The sequence below is a fragment of the Schistocerca gregaria genome, chromosome 6 (assembly GCF_023897955.1).
Source record: "Schistocerca gregaria isolate iqSchGreg1 chromosome 6, iqSchGreg1.2, whole genome shotgun sequence".
NCBI classification, from domain to species: Eukaryota; Metazoa; Arthropoda; class Insecta; order Orthoptera; family Acrididae; genus Schistocerca; species Schistocerca gregaria.
In genome coordinates this window covers 550264654-550285947 of record NC_064925.1, presented here as the reverse complement: position 1 = coordinate 550285947, position 21294 = coordinate 550264654, and the positions used below count along the sequence as shown (strand labels likewise).

Below are 21294 nucleotides of genomic sequence, written 5' to 3'. Positions count from 1 at the left end.
AACGCTTGTGAGGTACAATTTGGAAATCTAGAAATACGGAATCAATTTGAAATGCCTTGTCGATAGCATTGAGCACTTCGTGTGAATAAAGAGCTAGTTGTGTTTCACAAGAACGATGTTTCTTAAACCCGTGTTCAATACGTGTCAATAGACGGTGCTTTTAGAAGTAATTAATAATGTTAGAACACAATGTTGTTGTTGTTGTGGTCTTCAGTCCTGAGACTGGCTTGATGCAGCTCTCCATGCTACTCTATCCTGTGCAAGCTTTTTCATGTCCCTGTACCTACCGCAACCTACATCTTTCTGAATCTGCTTAGTGTATTGATCTATTGGCCTCCATCTACGATTTTTACCCTCCACGCTGCCCTCCAAACTAAATTGGTGATCCCTTGATGCCTCAGAACATGTCCTACCCACGGATCCCTTTTTCTAGTCAAGTTGTGCCACAAACTCCTCCCCAATTCTGTTCAGTACCTCCTCATTAGTTACGTGATCTACCCATCTAATCTTCAGCATTTTTCTGTAGCACCACATTTCCAAAGCTTCTATTGTCTTCTTGCCCAAACTATTTATTGTCCATGTTTCACTTCCATACATGGCTACATTCAATACAAATACTTTCATAAACTACTTCTTTACACTTAAATCTATACTCGATGTTAACAAATTGCTCTTCTCCAGAAACGCTTTCCTTGCCATTGCCAGTCTACATTTTATATCCTCTCTACTTCGACCATCGTCAGTTATTTTGCTCCCCAAATAGCAAAACTCCTTTACTACTTTAAGTGTCTCATTTCCTAATCTAATACCCTCAGCATCACCCGACTTAATTCGACGACATTCCATTATCCTCGTTTTGCTGTTGTTGATTTTCATCTTATATCCTCCTTTCAAGACACTGTCCATTTCGTTCAACTGCTCTTCCAAATCCATTGCTGTCTCTGACAGAATTATGATGTCATCGGCAAACCTCAAAATGTTTATTTCTTCTAGCTGGATTTGAATACCTACTCCGAATTTTTCTTTTGTTTCCTTTACTGCTTTCTCAATATACAGACTAAATAACGTCGGGGGAGGCTACAACCCTGTATCATTCCCTTCCCAACGACTGCTTCCCTTTTATGTCCATCGACTCTTGTAACTGCCATCTCGTTTCTGTACAAATTGTAAATGGCCTTTCGCTCCCTGTATTTTACTCCTGGCACCTTCAAAATTTGAAAGAGAGAATTCCAGTCAACATTGTCAAAAGCTTTCTCTCAAGTCTACAAATGGTAGAAACGTAGGTTTGTCTTTCCATAATCTATCTTCTAAGATAAGTCGTAGGGTCAGTATTGCCTCACGTTTTCCAGTATTTCTACGGAACACAATATACGTTCCAAAATCCTGCTGCATATCGACCTTAATGACATGGACCTGTAATGTAGTGGATAACTCCTACGACATGAACACTGCCGTGAAGCAAGGAGCGCAGATACAGTTATCTCGTGGCGTGGTACTTACGAGCTTGTACATGGTGGAGCGGTGTTGGGTGTGTGTCGGTCGAGCGATCGAGTACTGCCAGTGCAGCAGCGTGTGTTCCTTTTATACGCAGATTTCGACCGCGCCACACCTTTCGCTGCTCTCGCTGGCCGCTCATTAGTCGTCCGGTTTGGCACAGACCGCCGACCGCCCACGGCTCCAAAGCCACCCACCGGCCAGGTGTCACAACTCGACAGAACAACAGCCGTCACTGCGCCGCGTCCGGGCTCCAGTTCTTACTCAGAGCGAAGAGGCTGTGCGGCTGGCAGGACCAGTGCATCACAAACAACTAGACGCAACACAGCAATTAGAACAGTGAGCTGCCACAGTGACATTAATTATAGCTTACTAGGGAAGCAGAAGCAGTCTTCACAGAGGTAGTTCTTGTATACCAGACACCGGGGTGTGAGCACTACTTTAGCACCCCCAGGTGGCACTAAAATTTGGTTTCGAAGGATTCACGCACTGATGGTTTCGTACAAACTAAATTATGTATATTTTTTTTTTTTTTTTTTTTTTGGTCATCAGTCTACTGACTGGTTTGATGCGGCCCGCCACAAATTCCTTTCCTGTGCTAACCTGTTCATCTCAGAGTAGCACTTGCAACCTACGTCCTCAATTATTTGCTTGACGTATTCCATTCTCTGTCTTCCTCTACAGTTTTTGCCCTCTACAGCTCCCTCTAGTACCATGGAAGTCATTCCCTCATGTCTTAGCAGATGTCCTATCATCCTGTCCCTTCTCCTTATCAGTATTTTCCACATATTCCTTTCCTCTCCGATTCTGCGTAGAACCTCCTCATTCCTTACCTTATCAGTCCACCTAATTTTCAACATTCGTCTATAGCACCACATATCAAATGCTTCGATTCTCTCCTGTTCCGGTTTTCCAACAGTCCATGTTTCAGTACCATACAATGCTGTACTCCAGACGTTCATCCTCAGAAATTTCTTGCTCAAATTAAGGCCGGTATGTGATATTAGTAGACTTCTCTTGGCCAGAAATGCATTTTTTGCCATAGCGAGTCTGCTTTTGATGTCCTCCTTGCTCCGTCCGTCATTGGTTATTTTACTGCCTAGGTAGAAGAATTCCCTAACCTCATTGACTTAGTGACCATCAATCCCGATGTTAAGTTTCTCGCTGTTCTCATTTCTACTACTTCTCATTACCATCGTCATTCTCCGATTTATTCTCAAACCATACTGTGTACCCATTAGACTGTTCATTCCGTTCAGCAGATCATTTAATTCTTCTTCACTTTCACTCAGGATAGCAATGTCATCAGCGAATCGTATCACTGACATCCTTTCACCTTGTATTTTAATTCCACTCCTGAACCTTTCTTTTATTTCCGTTATTGCTTCCTCGATGTACAGATTGAAGAGTAGGGGCGAAAGGCTACAGCCTTTTCTTACACCCTTCTTAATACGAGCACTTCGTTCTTGATCGTCCACTCTTATTATTGCCTCTTGTTGTACATATTGTATATGACCCGTTTCTCCCTATAGCGTACCCCTACTTTTTTCAGAATCTCGATCAGCCTGCACCATTTTATATTGTCGAACGCTTTTTCCAGGTCGACAAATCCTATGAACGTGTCTTGATTTTTCTTTAGCCTTGTTTCCATTATTAGCCGTAACGTCAGAATTGTCTCTCTCGTGCCTTTACTTTTCCTAAAGCCAAACTGATCGTCACGTAGCGCATTCTCAATTTTCTTTTCCATTCTTCTGTATATTATTCTTGTAAGCAGCTTCGAGGCATGTGCTGTTACGCTGATTGTGCGATAATTCTCGCACTTGTCAGCTCTTGCCGTCTTCGAAATTGTGTGGATGATGCTTTTCCGAAAGTCAGATGGTATGTCGCCAGACTCATATATTCTACACACCAACGTGAATAGTCGTTTTGTTGCCACTTCCCCTAATGATTTTAGAAATTCTGATGGAATGTTATCTATCCCTTCTGCCTTATTTGACAGTAAGTCCTCCAAAGCTCTTTTAAATTCCGATTCTAATACTGGATCCCCTATCTCTTCTAAATCGACTCCTGTTTCTTCTTCTATCACATCAGACAAATCTTCACCCACATAGAGGCTTTCAATGTATTCTTTCCACCTATCTGCTCCCTCCTCTGCATTTAACAGTGGAATTCCCATTGCACTCTTAATGTTACCACCGTTGATTTTAATGTCACCAAAAGTTGTTTTGACTTTCCTGTATGCTGAGTCTGTCCTTCCGACAATCATATCTTTTTCGATGTCTTCACAATTTTCCTGCAGCCATTTCGTCTTAGCTTCCCTGCAGTTCCTATTTATTTCATTCCTCAGCGACTTGTATTTCTGTATTCCTGATTTTTCGGGAACATGTTTTGTACTTCCTCCTTTCATCAATCAACTGAAGTATTTCTTCTGTTAACCATGGTTTCTTCGCAGCTACCTTCTTTGTACCTATGTTTTCCTTCCCAACTTCTGTGATGGCCCTTTTTAGAGATGTCCATTCCTCTTCAACTGTACTGCCTACTGCGCTATTCCTTATTGCTGTATCTACAGAGTTAGAGAACTTCAGACGTATCTCGTCATTCCTTAGAACTTCCGTATCCCACTTCTTTGCGTATTGATTCTTCCTGACTAATGTCTTGAACTTCAGCCTACTCTTCATCACTACTATATTGTGATCTGAGTCTATATCTGCTCCTGGGTACGCCTTACAATCCAATATCTGGTTTCGGAATCTCTGTCTCACCATGATGTAATCTAATTGAAATCTTCCCGTATCTCCCGGCCTTTTCCAAGTATACCTCCTCCTCTTGTGATTCTGTGAACAGGATATTCGCTATTACTAGCTGAAACTTGCTACGGAACTCAATTAGTCTTTTTCCTCTTTTTTTATTCCTTGTCCCAAGCCCATATTCTCCTGTAACCTTTTCCTCTACTTCTCCCCCTACAACTGCATTCCAGTCGCCCATTACTATTAGATTTTCGTCCCCCTTTACATACTGCATTACCCTTTCAATATCCTCATACACTTTCTCTATCTGTTCATCTTCAGCTTGCGACGTCGGCATGTATACCTGAACTATCGTTGTCGGTGTTGGCCTGCTGTCGATTCTGATTAGAACAACCCGGTCACTGAACTCTTCACAGTAACACACCCTCTGCCCTACTTTCCTATTCATAACGAATCCTACACCTGTTATACCATTTTCTGCTGCTGTTGATATTACCCGATACTCATCTGACCAGAAATCCCTGTCTTCCTTCCACTTCACTTCACTGACCCCTACTACATCTAGATTGAGCCTTTTCATTTCCATTTTTAGATGTTCAAGTTTCCCTACCACGTTCAAGCTTCTGACATTCCACGCCCCGACTCGTAGAACGTTATCCTTTCGTTGATTATTCAATCTTTTTCTCATGATAACCTCCCCCTTGGCAGTCCCATCCCGGAGATCCGAATGGGGGACTATTCCGGAATCTTTTGCCAATGGAGAGATCATCATGACACTTCTTCAACTACAGGCCACATGTCCTGTGGATACACGTTACGTGTCTTTAATGCAGTGGTTTCCATTGCATTCTGCATCCTCATGTCGTTGATCATTGCTGATTCTTCCGCCTTAGGGGCAATTTCCCACCCCTAGGACAAGAGAGTGCCTTGAACCTTTATCCGCTTCTCCGCCCTCTTAAAAAAATTATGTATATATATAGTGAAAACTTCCCGTCTCCTCTATATCTCTCTTGTGTTATGCTACAACCGTCTCCTCTATATCTCTTTTCTTACTCAACCTTCCCTTCTGCAATAATCTCTGAAACCTTTCCTTAGGATTTCTACCTCTTGCTTAATAATAACAAATGAAATCTACCCTTTGAAATTAATTCTCTTTCTCAATCTTTGCATACACATTTAATTGCTGCTTGTTAAAAGTGATCTTCTGATTGTTTCGACGAAACATAGAATGTGTCGTCGTTGTGGCCCTTAGTCGCTCTCTGCAATAACCCCAAACTGTTCCTTACCTTTTTTACTGTTCCTGGATCGCCATCTGACTGCTACATCGAACTGCGACATGAATATACTTACTCTGGTTTAATATACTTTGTTAACTAGAGGTGGGCTGTCATAATAAGTGGCTGTATTTATTACCAAAGCTGACGTTATTCTTTAATAGCAAAGCTGACCTTATTCTTTAATTAATTTGACTGTAGTTATCTAATTCATAGTTACACTTTTTATGATAACAATAAAATTTTTGCAAAGTTTTGTGTTGTTGGTTTTTTGGAATGGATTATAATCAGTAATGCAATATTGCTGGCAAAAATTAATTATATTCTGATTGACATGATTTTACAAACGTTCAAATAGGACTTACTTTTTACAATAATCTTAAAACTATCATTTCGCAAACATACCTTCAGTAGTTTTGAGTTTCTCAAAATATTAATTCAATAATATTAGTTCCTCTTATGATAATACACTCCTGGAAATGGAAAAATGAACACATTGACACCGGTGTGTTAGACCCACCATACTTGCTCCGGACACTGCGAGAGGGCTGTACAAGCAATGATCACACTCACGGCACAGCGGACACACCAGGAACCGCGGTGTTGGCCGTCGAATGGCGCTAGCTGCGCAGCATTTGTGCACCGCCGCCGTCAGTGTCAGCCAGTTTGCCGTGGCATACGGAGCTCCATCGCAGTCTTTAACACTGGTAGCATGCCGCGACAGCGTGGACGTGAACCGTATGTGCAGATGACGGACTTTGAGCGAGGGCGTATAGTGGGCATGCGGGAGGCCGGGTGGACGTACAGCCGAATTGCTCAACACGTGGGGCGTGAGGTCTCCACAGTACATCGATGTTGTCGCCAGTGGTCCATCCAAACCGTTATCGAACCCATCGTTCTACCATTCCTAGACTGGCAAGGGAACTTGCTGTTCTAACAGGACAATGCACATCCGCATGTATCCCGTGCCACCCAACGTGCTCTAGAAGGTGTAAGTCAACTACCCTGGCCAGCAAGATCTCCGGATCTGTCCCCCATTGAGCATGTTTGGGACTGGATGAAGCGTCGTCTCACGCGGTCTGCGCGTCCTGCACGAACGCTGGTCCAACTGAGGCGCCAGGTGGAAATGGCATGGCAAGCCGTTCCACAGGACTACATCCAGCATCTCTACGATCGTCTCCATGGGAGAATAGCAGCCTGCATTGCTGCGAAAGGTGGATATACACTGTACTAGTGCCGACATTGTGCATGCTCTGTTGCCTGTGTCTATGTGCCTGTGGTTCTGTCAGTGTGATCATGTGATGTATCTGACCCCAGGAAAGTGTCAATAAAGTTTCCCCTTCCTGGGACAATGAATTCACGGTGTTCTTATTTCAATTTCCACTAGTGTAATTAGCTGGTGTCTCTGTACATCCGTTTATAGTCTCTTGTAAATCATAGCTAGTGGCTGGCAGGCACACCGCTCCTCTCAACCTCTCGCTTCAGACCTGCTACCAACTCGCTGCACATCTCGCTTACTACTGACTTCCTACGAACGCTAAACTGCGGTCTCTCCTGCCAACAATGCTTTCTGGTGCAGACAATCCCTGCTAACATTACAAATATATCAATGCGCGGTCTTTCCCGCTCTTTTCTTAAAATGTATCCATACGCGGTCTCTCCCGCCCTTTTTAAAATTATATCAATTTGCGGCGTCTCTTGCCAACAATACTTTGGTGCAGAGATTCCCTGCTACCACAGTTATTTCCAACAAGACAAACATTAATTATTCCTTCTTAATCCTATTAATAAAATATAAACATCTTTCATAAATTGTGGTTTGCCAATAGACAATAGAAATATCCACGACATGTCGAGGAAATCGTTAGTAGCAAGATGTTGGTCACAGGAATTTCAAGACTGTATCAAAAACTCGAAGTACTTCCTGAGACTAGCCCAGACATATAAAAAGCAGGGATTCCCCTCTCTGTACATCTACATCTATATCCATACTCCGCAAGCCACCTGACGGTATGTGGCGGAGGGTACCCTGAGTACCTCTATCGGTTCTCCCTTCTATTCCAGTCTCGTATTGTTCGTGGAAAGAAGGATTGCCGGTATTCCTCTGTGTGGGCTGTAATCTCTCTGATTTTATCCTCATGGTCTCTTCGCGAGATATACGTAGGTGGGAGCAATATACTGCTTGATTCATCGGTGAAGGTATATTCTCGAAACTTCAACAAAGGCCCGTACCGAGTTACTGAGCGTCTCTCCTGCAGAGTCTTCCACTGGAGTTTACCTATCATCTCCGTCACGCTTTCGCGATTACTAAATGATCCTGTAACAAAGCGCGCTGCTCTCCGTTGGATCTTCTCTATCTCTTTTATCAACCCAGTTCGGTACGGATCCCACAACAGTAAGCTGTATTCAAGCAGTGGGCGAATAAGCGTACTGTAACCTACTTCCTTTGTTTTCGGATTGCATTTCTTTAGGATTCTTCCAATGAATCTCAGTGTGCCATCTGCTTTACCGACGATCAACTTTATATGATCATTCCATTTTAAATCACTCCTAATGCCTACTCCTAGATAATTTATGGAATTAAATGCTTCCAGTTGCTGACCTATTTTGTAGCTAACTGATAAGGGATCTATCTTTCACCGTATTCGCAGCACATTGCACTTGTCTACATTGAGATTCAATTGCCATTCCCTGCACCATGCGTCAGTTCGCTGCAGATCCTCCTGCATTTCAGTACAATTTTCCATTGTTACAACCTCTCGATACATCACAGCATCATTTGCAAAAAGCCTCAGTGAACTTGCGATGTCATCCACCAGATCATTTATGTATATTGTGAATAACAACGGTCCAATGACACACCCCTGCGCGACACCTGAAATCACTCTTACTTCGGAAGACTTCTCTCCATTGAGAATAACATGCTGCGTTCTGTTATCTAGGAACTCTTCAATCCACTCACACAATTGGTCTGATAGTCCATATGCTCTTACTTTGTTCGTTAAACGACTGTGGGGAACTGTATCGAACGCCTTGTGGAAGTCAAGAAACACGGCATCTACCGGTGAACCCTTGTCTATTGCCCTCTGAGTCTCGTGGACGAATAGCGCGAGCTGGGTTTCACACGACCATCTTTTTCTAAACCCATGCTGATTCCTACAGAGGAGATTTCTAGTCTCCAGAAAAGTTATTATACTCGAACATAATACGTGTTCCAAAATTCTATAACTCTTTCTCTCTCTTTCTTCTCCATGAGTCTTCTGACGTGTTTGTTGCCTCTTTCGTGCGAGCCTCTTCATCTCAGAATAGCACATGCAACGTACGTCCTAAATTATTTGTTGAATGTATGCGAATCTTAGTTTTCCTCTACAGTTTATACTCTCTACAGACCGTCTAGTAGACGTTTCCCAGACTGGGGGCTATGAAATTTTCTGAGGGGTAAAAACTGAACGACTCGATTCTGTTTCAGTCACGAAACTAAATTATTTTCAAAAGATCATTACTACTATCACAATTTTGTAAGACTTTAGTACTTATTATAAATGTCACCAATAATCACGACTTGTTTCCGAGTTCGATTCCCGGCGGGGCAGGGATTTTCTCTGCCTCGTGATGACTGGTTGTTGTGTGACGTCCTTAGGTTAGTTAGGTTTAAGTAGTTCTAAGTTCTATGGGACTGATGACCATAGATGTTAAGTCCCATAGTGCTCAGAGCCATTTAATCACGGCTTCGTAGTTAGTAACATTAATGCGGTGGAGGTTACAGGTTCCTCATATAGTCCACTAAACTGCACGCATGCGTTGTGCTTTGTCTCGTAAATCGCTGGTGATAAAAGTCAGATGTAAACATAACAAATGCTAAATATCTCAAGAAAATGTCTTCTCCAAGTTGCTGATAGTACCTGCAGTAGTCAAGAAATTGCTTCATTACCCGCTTCGAAACAGATAAAGGAACTGACTGACAGCACGACACAGCGGTAGCCGCTACGTATGTACTGCGATAGTGCTGTACACAGTATCAGTACCAATACTGTTGCTATTAGTGGCTGTGGTCAGACACAAAGTATTAACAGCTTGAAGTTTTCCAATTTCTGCCAGCTTAGAAATAAGGAGTGCAGCAATCAAACACTGTCTGTAAGCACTATGGGACTTAGCATCTGAGGTCATCAGTCCCCTAGACTTAGAACTACTTAAACCTAACAGTAGCCGTGGTCTAGGGATTCAGTCTGCTTTCGACCGGTGAGCGGCGAGGACGTCTTGTTTACGTCCCTTCCGCAGAGTCGCGAGCGCGCGTAGTTTGTTTACTTCGTCGCCGCAGCTAATACTCGCGTCCGTAAACACTGAGTCGCCATGGCTCATTCGTACAGAAAAGCTACCATCGAGATCACCTTCCAGCCCGACTACGCACGACCACGAGCCTTTGAAGTCCAACGATTCATCCGTGACGAAGTTCAAATACCAACACAGCACATCATCGGTATCCACCTATCCATCACAAGTAGCGTCGTTTACGTCAAGATGGTCGATGACGAGTTATGTCACGCAGTTGTGAACTGATGCGCGAACACTCTCAAGTTCAAACAGTCCGATGGTCACATCGGAGAGGTTACTGTTGACTATGCTGGACTAGGATTACGCACACTAAGAGTCTTCGAACTCCCTTTCGAAGTACTACCGGACGTCGTTACCTCAGCTTTCCGCCCTTAAGGGACGGTAATTAGCCACGTGGCCGAAAAATGTAACACCTTCGAGACGTACCAGGTCCTCAACGGCGTCCGACAAGTGAAAATTGAATTAAAGAAGCATGTGCCATCCTACTTAGTCATAGGTGGCTGTCGAGCAACAGTAATGTACGACGGACAACTTCGTACTTGTTCTGGTTGCGGCCAGAAGGGGCATGTGCGCTCGGCGTACATTCAACGTCGGGTTACACAACTTCTATTACATGACACGACGCCACCTCCTACGCTCGCGGCCCTCCCCCTCAATGACGCAGAGGCGACACGATCGACTGTCATGACAGACGACAACCTCCCCCCCCCCCCCCCCCCCCCCCCCGGAAGACAAGAAGCGTTAGAATGCGCGCCTGTCGCCGGTCCTGGATTGACCAACACCATTACGGTGTCTGCAGAGGTTGCAGAACGCCGCCCATCGACTCCACATGAATATTCGGACGACGGAATGGAACTCGACGCTACGGTTGTCCCGACCTCTGCCTTTCTACCTGAGGGGGGATGCTATACGGGGCCACAAGCTCTTTCGGACACAGAAACCCACGTCCGCAAACAAAGGTCACCGAGAAAACATAAAAAGCGACGTCGCACACCCTCAGACGATTGCCTCCAGCGGACGTCTTCTCCAGCTGACGACCGGACGGCCGACGAAACGACGAGGAAAATGGATGACATGAGATCGCCCTTACCTGTCACTTTGCCTGATTTTGACAAACCCGATTCCGCTCTGTCGGGCAAACGGATGGCCAGCACATTACCCGCCGTTGGTAACAACCGGGAACAACTGCGGATTCACACTTAGTCACTCAGCCCACAAGTGTTCTACCGCAGCCTCCGTTAACTTACGGACCTTGGGCGGATGACATTGAAGACGATTCTACGGCCACTGTGGTATATGAGGAGAGGGGTCTCTCCTCCCACAACTCGGCCCCTCCCGAGTAGCAACAGATGACGGCGCGGACGCGGCCAGCAGATCACAGGCCCCACCTTTTACAGCGGTACTGACGGCGGCCCCCACCGCAGGAGACGATCTACAGACCTATCGCTTAACGACCGTCAACATTAACACCATTCGGACACGTACGAAGTTGTCGCTGCTCCAAGACATGCTCAATGCAGCAGACGTTGACATTGTCTTTCTCCAAGAAGTCTTCGTCGCCGCTTTCCCGCGTATGTATGGTTATACGGATCATGTGTCCCACGCCTCGCCAACTAACAGTGGAGTCGCAATTCTCCTCAGAGAGGGCCTCGAGGTGGACGAAGTCCAATATCTCCCCGACGTTAGAGGAATGGCCGTAACGGTGCAAGGCGTCCGTTTTGTCAATGTGTACGCCCCTTCCGGAACCAATCGCTGTCGTGACCAATCGCTCTTCTTCGCAGAAGGAATAGCACCCCTTTTTCAGGGCAGGCACGATGACTTGATATTAGGGGGCGATTTCAATTGCACCCAAGCACCTAAAGATCAGCTGCCACGCCATTCACCGTGCCCCGAACTTGGGACACTCATCGGCGATCTCCAGCTGGTAGATACATGGGAACATGTTCGAGGACATAGACCAGGATACACCCATTTCACGAGTCACTCGTCTAGTCGCATCGATAGGATTTACGTCTTCCGTTCTCTCGCGGCAACGGTGAGTGACGTGGAGGTGTAGCCAGTAGCCTTTTCTGATCACGAGGCCCATATATGTGCCGTCACCCTTCGTCGCCAACGGGTGTGGCGTAGCCGACATCCCTGGAAATTAAACCTTGCTCATCTCGGTTCTCCGGACTGTCGACGCGCCATCGAAGACACGTGGAGTTTGTGCGTCCGCCGCCTCCCAACGTATCCTACGTCGATTAGTTGGTGGTTAACCTGCGCCAAGCCGGCCCTACGGCGAACCTTTATTACGTATGGTCGTGAGACTGCTGCTTGGAGGCGACAGACCTTTGATTTTTATTTCACCGTCCTTCGCAAATGCGCCTCCTTGCCACCCACACCGGAACGATAGTTGACAGTTCAGCGTGCAAAAGCACAGATCGTAGCCCATATGCGCCGACACCTCGAAGGGACGATCGTCCGAGCGCGAACACAAGACAGACTCGCAACGGAACGACCCACCATGTACCACATCATCCGAGAAAGTAGACTGCGAAGACGGGCGCTGATACATGCCATCACCACTGAGGACGGCCGTCATCACACCACACAACGCGATATTGCTGCAGCCTTCTTCGACCATTACGCGCGACTTTATTCTGCTCAATGTTCCGACCCGACGACGGTGGCAGGAGTCTCACAACTGGTTTACGGCGTTGTCCCACAGGATTTACAAACTGAATTATTGAACGACATTACGGAAGACGAAGTTATCGACGCCATCGGTAAAGGAGCGGCGAATAAATCTCCTGGCCCGGACGGGCTCCCTGTGGAGCTTTATAGAACTTTCCATTATTTACTGGCTCCCAAGTTAACAGACATCTGTCGGAAACTTATGTCCCCCGCGGTGCCGCTCCCTGCGACCTTCGTAGATGGAATAATTATACCGGTACACAAACCTAAAGGTGGGGCTCGAATACAAGATTACCGCCCGCTAACACTCGTCAACTGCGACATGAAGATATTGACCAGACTGTTAGCAAACCGTCTACGACCGACGCTACCATACGTCATCTCGCCAGATCAGACTTCAATAGGGGGTATCAACAACATCCACACAGCACTGTGTCGATACCGTGACTTAATAGCTCTAGCCTGGGCACACCGCATCCCGAGAGCGGTGGCATCACTAGATTTTAGCCAAGCTTTTCATCTAGTGGATCACGCGTACCTAACGTCCGTTCTCCAGTATATGCAGTACCCGCAGCAATTCACAGACGTCGTGATGCGCCTCCTCCGAGGGGCGACTTCCAAAGTGCTCGTTAACGGGCGTCTCTCGCAGTCCCTCCCGATTTTCCGCTCCGTGCGTCAAGGCTGTCCCTTGTCGACGTTACTATATGCTCTGGCACTGGAACCGCTCCTCTGTGGCCCTCGTCAACGCCTCACCGGTCTTACCCTACGTGATGTCACATTTCGCTGTACAGCATATGCAGACGACCTGGTTCTCGTGTTCCGCAATCGCGATGATGTCAACGGAGCACTAGAATGGATTACCACGTACGATGTGGCTTCCGGCAGCTGTCTCAACGTCGCCAAATCCGTCGCCATGGCCATAGGAGACGGATTGACCGCAGCGTGTGTCGAACCCCTACAGCTTCGTGGCACTATCAAATGTCTCGTAATAGAGTTTCACAACGACATACGGCGCACTGCGGCTCTTAACTACCGCCGCTTATTACAAAACATTCGGGTCCAGATCTTCAACCTTCGTCTGCGGACCCTGGACATTCTCCAAAGGACACACTTCGTCAATGTTTACCTCGCATCGCGCCTTCCACACATAGCGCGTGTTCTCCCAATACCGTTACTCATGGCCCGACGTCTATTAGCGGCATTCGGAGCCTACGTCAGTACAGGCATGCTCTTCAAAGTCAGTCATGAGTCACTGACCCTTCTCCCAGAAAGGAGAGGTCTTGGTCTAGTCCATGTCCACGACAGAGCTGTGGTCCTGTGTGTCAGCTTACACGTCAAGCTGTGGTGCCACCACCCGGAAAGTTTGACAGGTTTGCTGTTGGAGTCCTTAGCTCCGCCCTCCCTTATGCCCCCACTGACGACGCAAGACATACCCCCACCCTTCTACTACTTCGGGAACTTTTACATTGAACACAGCTTTGTCCGTATCGCAGTAGCACCGACGAAACAGGCGTCGGCGCGGGATATATATCATGTCATACAGCAGAGTTGCCCACCAAACATCGTGGAGACCAAAAGCCCTCAGATTAATTGGAAGGTGGTGTGGAAGACGATTCACGCATTTACACTGGACAAAGCCGTCCGATCCACATGGTATATCACAGTCAATGGTAAACAGATCACGCGATCACGCCACCACAAGATAAACATGGCGGAATCGCCTCTCTGCGTAGACTGCAGGATGCCAGAGACGGACGAACATTGTCTCACATGTGGCGCGGCAGAAGACTTATGGCGCTTGGTGCGACAAATTTTGTCGTATTTTCTACGAGTGACTCCGGAACACATTACACCTCGGTTTCTACTATTTCCGGATCAACAGTATTTCCCGCGCTCCAAGACCAACGCTGTTACGTGGATCCATGCGCATGAGGTACACTACTTATTTCACGATGGACCTAAAGATGTATTCGACTTTTGGAACTACCTACAAGAACGTCATTGCAAGATCGTACGGAACCCAAAATACAGACAGTATTTTTCTAATTACTTAGGGAGTGCCCTACGAGACCCTCCACGCACCTGGATCATCAACACGTAGGAGAAGACACCCATTGAGTGAGCTGACAAGACTAAGTTCGATTCTCGGTGGAATAACATGATATACGTGAAGACGTACTTGGATGATGAAGCGTAAGGAGAGTAGCGACACACCCTTCTGCATCCTGTATGAAGCACTCTTTTTTTTCGTTTTCCCCATATACATTACCTCGGTGTAGGAACTTGCCGAGATATAGTTTTTTTTTTTTTACTCAGAGCACGATGCGGTACTAGATACATTTATTTTTGTTGTGGTATAAAGTAAAACCACATTAACTTTGTATTAAAAACAGTAAAAGAAAAGGGTAGCGTCTTTGAGTTATAATCAAAACGTCTTCGGTCCCGTGTTCGATCCCCGCCACTGCCTAAATTTTGTTAAATAATCAGCATTGGCGGCCGAAGACTTCCGGCTTAAGAAGTCAGCCTCATTCTGCCAACGGCCTTGTCAAAGAGGGCGGAGGAGCGGATAAAGGTTCAGGACACTCTCTTGTCCTAGGGGTGGGAAATTGCCCCTAAAGGCCGAAGAATCAGCAATGATCAACGACATGACGATGCAGAAGGCAATGGAAACCACTGCATTAACGACACGTAACGTGTATCCAGAGGACATGTGGCCTGTAGTTGAAGAAGTGTCATGATGATCTCTCCAGTGGCAAAAGATTATGGAATAGTCCCCCATTCGGATCTCCGGGAGGGGACTGCCAAGGGGGAGGTTACCATGAGAAAAAGATTGAATAATCAACGAAAGGATAATGTTCTACGAGTCGGGGCGTGGAATGTCAGAAGCTTGAACGTTGTAGGGAAACTAGAAAATCTGAAAAGGGAAATGCAAAGGCTCAATCTAGATATAGAAGGGGTCAGTGAAGTGAAGTGGAAGGAAGACAAGGATTTGTGGTCAGATGAGTATCGGGTAATATCAACAGCAGCAGAAAATGTTATAACAGGTGTAGGATTCGTTATGAATAGGAAGGTAGGGCAGAGGGTGTGTTACTGTGAACAGTTCAGTGACCGGGTTATTCTAATCAGAATCGACAGCAGACTAACACCGACAACGATAGTTCAGGTATACATGCCGACGTCGCAGGCTGAAGATGAACAGATAGAGAAAGTGTATGAGGATACTGAAAGGGTAATGCAGTATGTAAAGCTGGACGAAAATCTAATAGTAATGGGCGACTGGAATGCAGTTGTAGGGAAAGGAGTAGAAGAAAAGGTTACAGGAGAATATGGGCTTGGGACAAGGAATGAAAGAGGAGAAAGACTAATTGAATTCTGTAACAAGTTTCAGCTAGTAATAGCGAATACCCTGTTCAAGAATCACAAGAGAAGGATGTATACTTGGAAAAGGCTGGGAGATACGGGAAGATTTCAATTAGATTACATCATGGTCAGACAGAGATTCCGAAATCAGATACTGGATTGTAAGGCGTACCCAGGAGCAGATATAGACTCAGATCACAATATAGTAGTGATGAAGAGTAGGCTGAAGTTCAAGACATTAGTCAGGAAGAATCAATACGCAAGGAAGTGGGATACGGAAGTTCTAAGGAATGACGAGATACTTTTGAAGTTCTCTAACGCTATAGATACAGTAATAAGGAAGTAGGCAGCACAGTTGAAAAGGAATGGACATCTCTAAAAAGGGCCATCACAGAAGTTGGGAAGGAAAACATAGGTACAAAGAAGGTAGCTGTGAAGAAACCATAGGTAACAGAAGAAATACTTCAGTTGATAGATGAAAGGAGGAAGTACAAACATATTCCGGGAAAATCAGGAATACAGAAATACAAGTCGCTGAGGAGTGAAATAAATAGGAAGTGCAGGGAAGCTAAGACGAAATGGCTGCAGGAAAAATGAGAAGATACCGAAAAAGATATGATTGTCGGAAGGACAGACTCAGCATACAGGAAAGTCAAAACAACCTTTGGTGACATTAAAAGCAACGGTGGTAACATTAAGATTGCAACGGGAATTCCACTGTTAAATGCAGAGGAGAGGGCAGATAGGTGGAAAGAATACCTGCCTGCCTGCATGTAATGGTCTCAGAAACGTTGCGAACCACTGTTCTAGCGCTATGGAAGTTATTGTTTTATATCGTAACTGATGTCCCACCATCATGTCCCTTCTCTTTGTCAGAATTTTCCACATATTCCTTTCCTTTCCGATTTTCCGGAGAACCTCCTCATTCCTTACCTTATCAGTCCACCTAATTTTCAACATTCTTTAGCACCACAACGTCACAAATGCTTCGATTCCCTTCTTTTCTGGTTTTCCGACAGTCTACGTTTTACCACCATACGGTGCTATAATGCAAACGGACATTCTCAGAAATTTCTTCCACAAATTAAGTCCTGTCTTTAATGTTAGTAGACTTCTCTTGGCCATGAATGCACTTTTTGCCAGTGCTAGTCTGCTTTTGATGTCCTCCTTGTTCCGCCCGTTATTGGTTATTTTGCTGCCCAGGTAGTAGAATCCTTAACTTCACCTACTTCGTGACCATCAATCCTGATGTTAAGTTTCTCGCTGTTCTCATTTCTGCTACTTCTCATTACTGTCGTCTTTCTTCGATTTACTATCAATCTATATTCTGTACTCACCGGGATGTTCATTCCATTCAGCAGATCATGTAATTCTTCTTTACTTCCACTCGGTATATCAATGTCGTCACCGAATCTTAGTAATATTTTTTTACTTTGGATTTTAATTCCTCTCTTGAAACTTTCTTTAATATACGTTATTGCTTCTTCGATGTACTGATTGAACACTAGGGGCGAAAGCCTACATCCTTGTCTTATGCCTTTTTTAATCCGAGCACTTCGTTCTTGGTCTTCCACTCTTATTGTTCTCTCTTGGTTCCTGTGCATAATGTAAATTAACCGTCTTTCCCTATGTCTTACCTTTTTTTCTCAGAATTTCGAACATTTGCACCAATTTACATTCTCGAATGCTTTTTCCAGGTCGACAATTCGTATGAACGTGCTTAATTTTCTTTAGTCTTGCTTCCATTAAGAATCACGACGTCAGACTTGCCTCTCTCGTGCCATTACCTTTCCTAAAGCCAAACGCATCTTCATCTAACACATACTCAATTTTCTTTTCTTCTGTGTATTATGAATGCTTCAGTAACTTGGATGCCTGGGCTGTTAAACTGATCGTGTAACAGTTCTCGCACTTGTCGGTTCTTGCAGTCTTTGGAACTGTGTGGCCGGCTGCTGTGACCAAGCGGTTCTAGGCGCTTCAGTCCGGAACCACGCTGCTGCTGCGATCGCAGGTTCGAATCCTGCCTTGGGCATGGATGTGGGTGATGTCCTCAGATTAGTTACATTTAAGTAGTTCTAAGTCTAGGGGACTGTTGAACTCAGATGTTAAGACCCATAGTGCTTAGAGCCATTTGAAGTTTTTGGAATTGTGTGAATGATGTTTTTCCGGAAATCTGATGGTATACGCCTGTCTCATAAATTCTACACATTGACGTCAATAGTCGATTTGTTGCCACTTCCCTCAATGACATTAGGACTTCTAATGAAAAAAACCGGTTCAAGTGGCTCTGAGCTCTATGGAACTTAAGATTTGAGTTCATCTGTCCCCTAGAACTTAGAACTACTTAAACCTAACTAACCTAAGGACATCACACACAGCCATACCCGAGGCAGGATTCGAACCGGCGACCGTAGCACCTAGAACCGATCGTCTAATGGAAAGTTATCTATCATTTGTGCCTTGTGCGATATTAAGTCTCTCAAAGCTCTTTTTGATTCAGATTCTAATAGTGAATTCCCAATTTCTTCTACACCCACCCCTGTCACTTCCATCACATTCCCCTCAGTATACTCTTTCCAAGTATCCGCCATCTTCGCTGTATTTAACTGTGGAATTCAACTGCATTCGTGAAGTTATCACCCTCGATTTAATTTCAGCGGAGACTGTACTGACTTTTCTATATGCTGAGTCAGTCCTTCCGACAATCTTTTCTTTTTAGAAGTCTGCAAACTTTTTGCGTGCAGCTATTTCGCCTTAGCTTCCCTGCAGTTCCTATTTATTCCATTCGTTGTATTTCTGTATTACCGAATTTTCCTGACCATGTTTGTATCGCGTTCTTTCATTGATCAACTGAAGTATTAAGATTATGCGTATGTAAAGATAGATTATTTAATGAAAAATTTTCTACTTACTTGCGAAAACATGACTCAAACTTACATTTCATATTTATGTGGAGTCGTATTTTTCTGTTATGATTTTCACGAACGATGAATCCACTGGAGATTCTTATGGCAGAACATAATTTTTATGTGCTATAATTACAATTTAACAATTTTCGGATAATTTTCTTTACTTGTAGTGTGAAACTTTTTTGTCAAATTTCATGATTCTAGGTCAACGGGACGTGAGTTTGCGAGCATGAAAATATATGACATTGACGGTCGTATCTTTTGATTACGTTGACTTAGAAGCTTCTACTTGATATGCTTACTGTTTCCTGAAATTTGTGTTAAGTTCTATGGGACCAAACTGTGTAGGTCATCGGTCCCTAGGCTTACACACACCTTAATCTAACTTAAACTAACAGCAACACACACACACACATATGCCCAAGGGAGGAGGCGAACCTCCGACGGGGGAAGCCGCGCGAACCGTGACAAGGCGCCCAAGACCGCACAGCTACCCAGTGCGACATTGTTTCCTAACAAAAACGTGCGCTACTGGCCATTAAAATTGCTACACCAAGAGGAAATTAAGATGACAAACGGGTATTCATTGGACAAGTATATTATACTACAACTGACATGTGATTACATTTACACGCAGTTTGGGTGCATAGATCCTAAGAAATCAGTACTCACAACAACCACCTCTGGCCGTAATAGCGGCCTTGATAGGGCTGGGAATTGAGTCAAACAGAGGTTGGTTGGCGTGTACAGGTCCAGCTGCCCACGCGGCTTCAACACGATACCACAGTTCATCAAGAGTTGTGACTGGCGTATTGTGATGAGCCAGTTGCTCGGCCACCATTGACCAGACGTTTTCAATTGGTGAGAGATCTGGCTGCTGGCCAGGGCAGCAGTCGAACATTTTCTGTATCCACAAAGGCCCGTACAGGGCCTGCAACATGCGCTCGTGCACTATCCTGCTGCAATGTAGGGTTTCGCAGGGATCGAATGGAGGGTAGACCCACGGATCGTAACACATCTGAAATGTAACGTCCACTGTCCAAAGTGCCGTCAATGCGCACTAGAGGTGACCGAGACGTTTAACTAATGGCACCCCGTACCATCACGCCCGGTGATACGCCAATATGGCGATGACGAATACACGCTTCCAATGTGCGTTCACCGCGATGTCGCCAAACACGGATGCGACCATTACGATCCTATAAACAGAAGCTGGATTCATCAGAAAAAATGACGTTTTGTCATTCGTGCACCAAGATTCGACGTTGAGTACACCATCGCAGGCGCTCCTGCCTGTGATGCAGCGTCAAGGGTAACCGCAGCCGTTGTCTCCTAGATGATAGTCCATGCTGCTGCAAACGTCGTCGAACTGTTCGTGCAGATGGTTGTCTTGCAAACGTCCCCATCTGTTGACTCAGGGATCGAGACGTAGCTGCACGATCCATTACAGCCTTGCAGATAAGATGCCTGTCATCTCGACTGCTAGTGATACGATGCCGTTGGGATCCAGCACGGCGTTCCGTATTACCCTCCTGAACCCACCGATTCCATATTCTGCTAGCAGTCATTGGATCTCGACCAATGCGAGCAGCAATGTCGCGATACGATAAACCGCAATCGCGATAGGCTGCAGTCCAACTTTGATCGAAGTCGGAAACGTGATGGTACGCATTTCTCCTCCTTACACGAGTCATCACAACAACGTTTCACCATGCAACGCCGGTCAACTGCTGTTTGTGTATGAGAAATCGGTTGGAAACTTTCCTCATGTCAGCACGTTGTAGAAGTCACCACCGGCGCCAACCTTGTGTGAATGCTTTGAAAAGCTTATCATTTGCATATCAGAGCATCTTCTTCCTGTCAGTTAAATTTCGCGTCTGTAGCACGTTGTCTTCCTGGTGTACCTATTTTAATGGTTGTAGTGTATTTTGACAGCCGAACAAAAAGACAGATTGAAAAAAAAATCACCAAAAATATTAGTTTTGGTATGATTTAACTACAAACTAACAATTACTGGTTTTTTCCTGTAGCTGTACTGTGAAAACCTGCTCCCTGCCAAATTCCATGATTGTAGCTCAAGGGGAGTACAGTATGGGATTTGATGAGTGAGTTTGCAGGTATCAAAATAGGATACATAAATGGCCGTATACTTAGATTGCACTGACTTAGACACTTAAATTTTTTACACCATAAAGGGACTGTAGACATAAGTAAGTGACACACATTTCAATTTGAAACGACTAGGGGTAGTGTCTGTGACTAGTAATTGTAATGTTCTCGGTCCCGTATTCAAACCATGCCATTGCTTAAATTTTGAATAAAAATCAGCAGAAATGGCGGCAGAAGACTTCCTGCTTGAGAAGTCACCCTTATACTGCCAACGTCTATGTCACAGATGACAAACGAGTGGACAGAGGTTCTTCTGCAGCTCGTGGTCGTGCGGTAGCGTTCTCGCTTCCCGCGCCCGCGTTCCCGGGTTCGATTCCCGGCGGGGTCAGGGATTTT

The 21294-nt window shown here is 45.2% G+C and overlaps 1 protein-coding gene across 1 annotated transcript in view; it reads right to left on the bottom strand.

The window, feature by feature from the left end:
* Nucleotides 1-21294, bottom strand: part of LOC126278937 (cuticle protein 16.5-like) — a 51741-nt gene that overhangs the window by 4412 nt on the left and 26035 nt on the right. The window contains exon 3 of the mRNA XM_049979214.1: nucleotides 1501-1554. Within this exon, the coding sequence (XP_049835171.1) occupies nucleotides 1501-1554 (54 nt within the window). The remainder of the gene's footprint in view (nucleotides 1-1500; nucleotides 1555-21294) is intronic.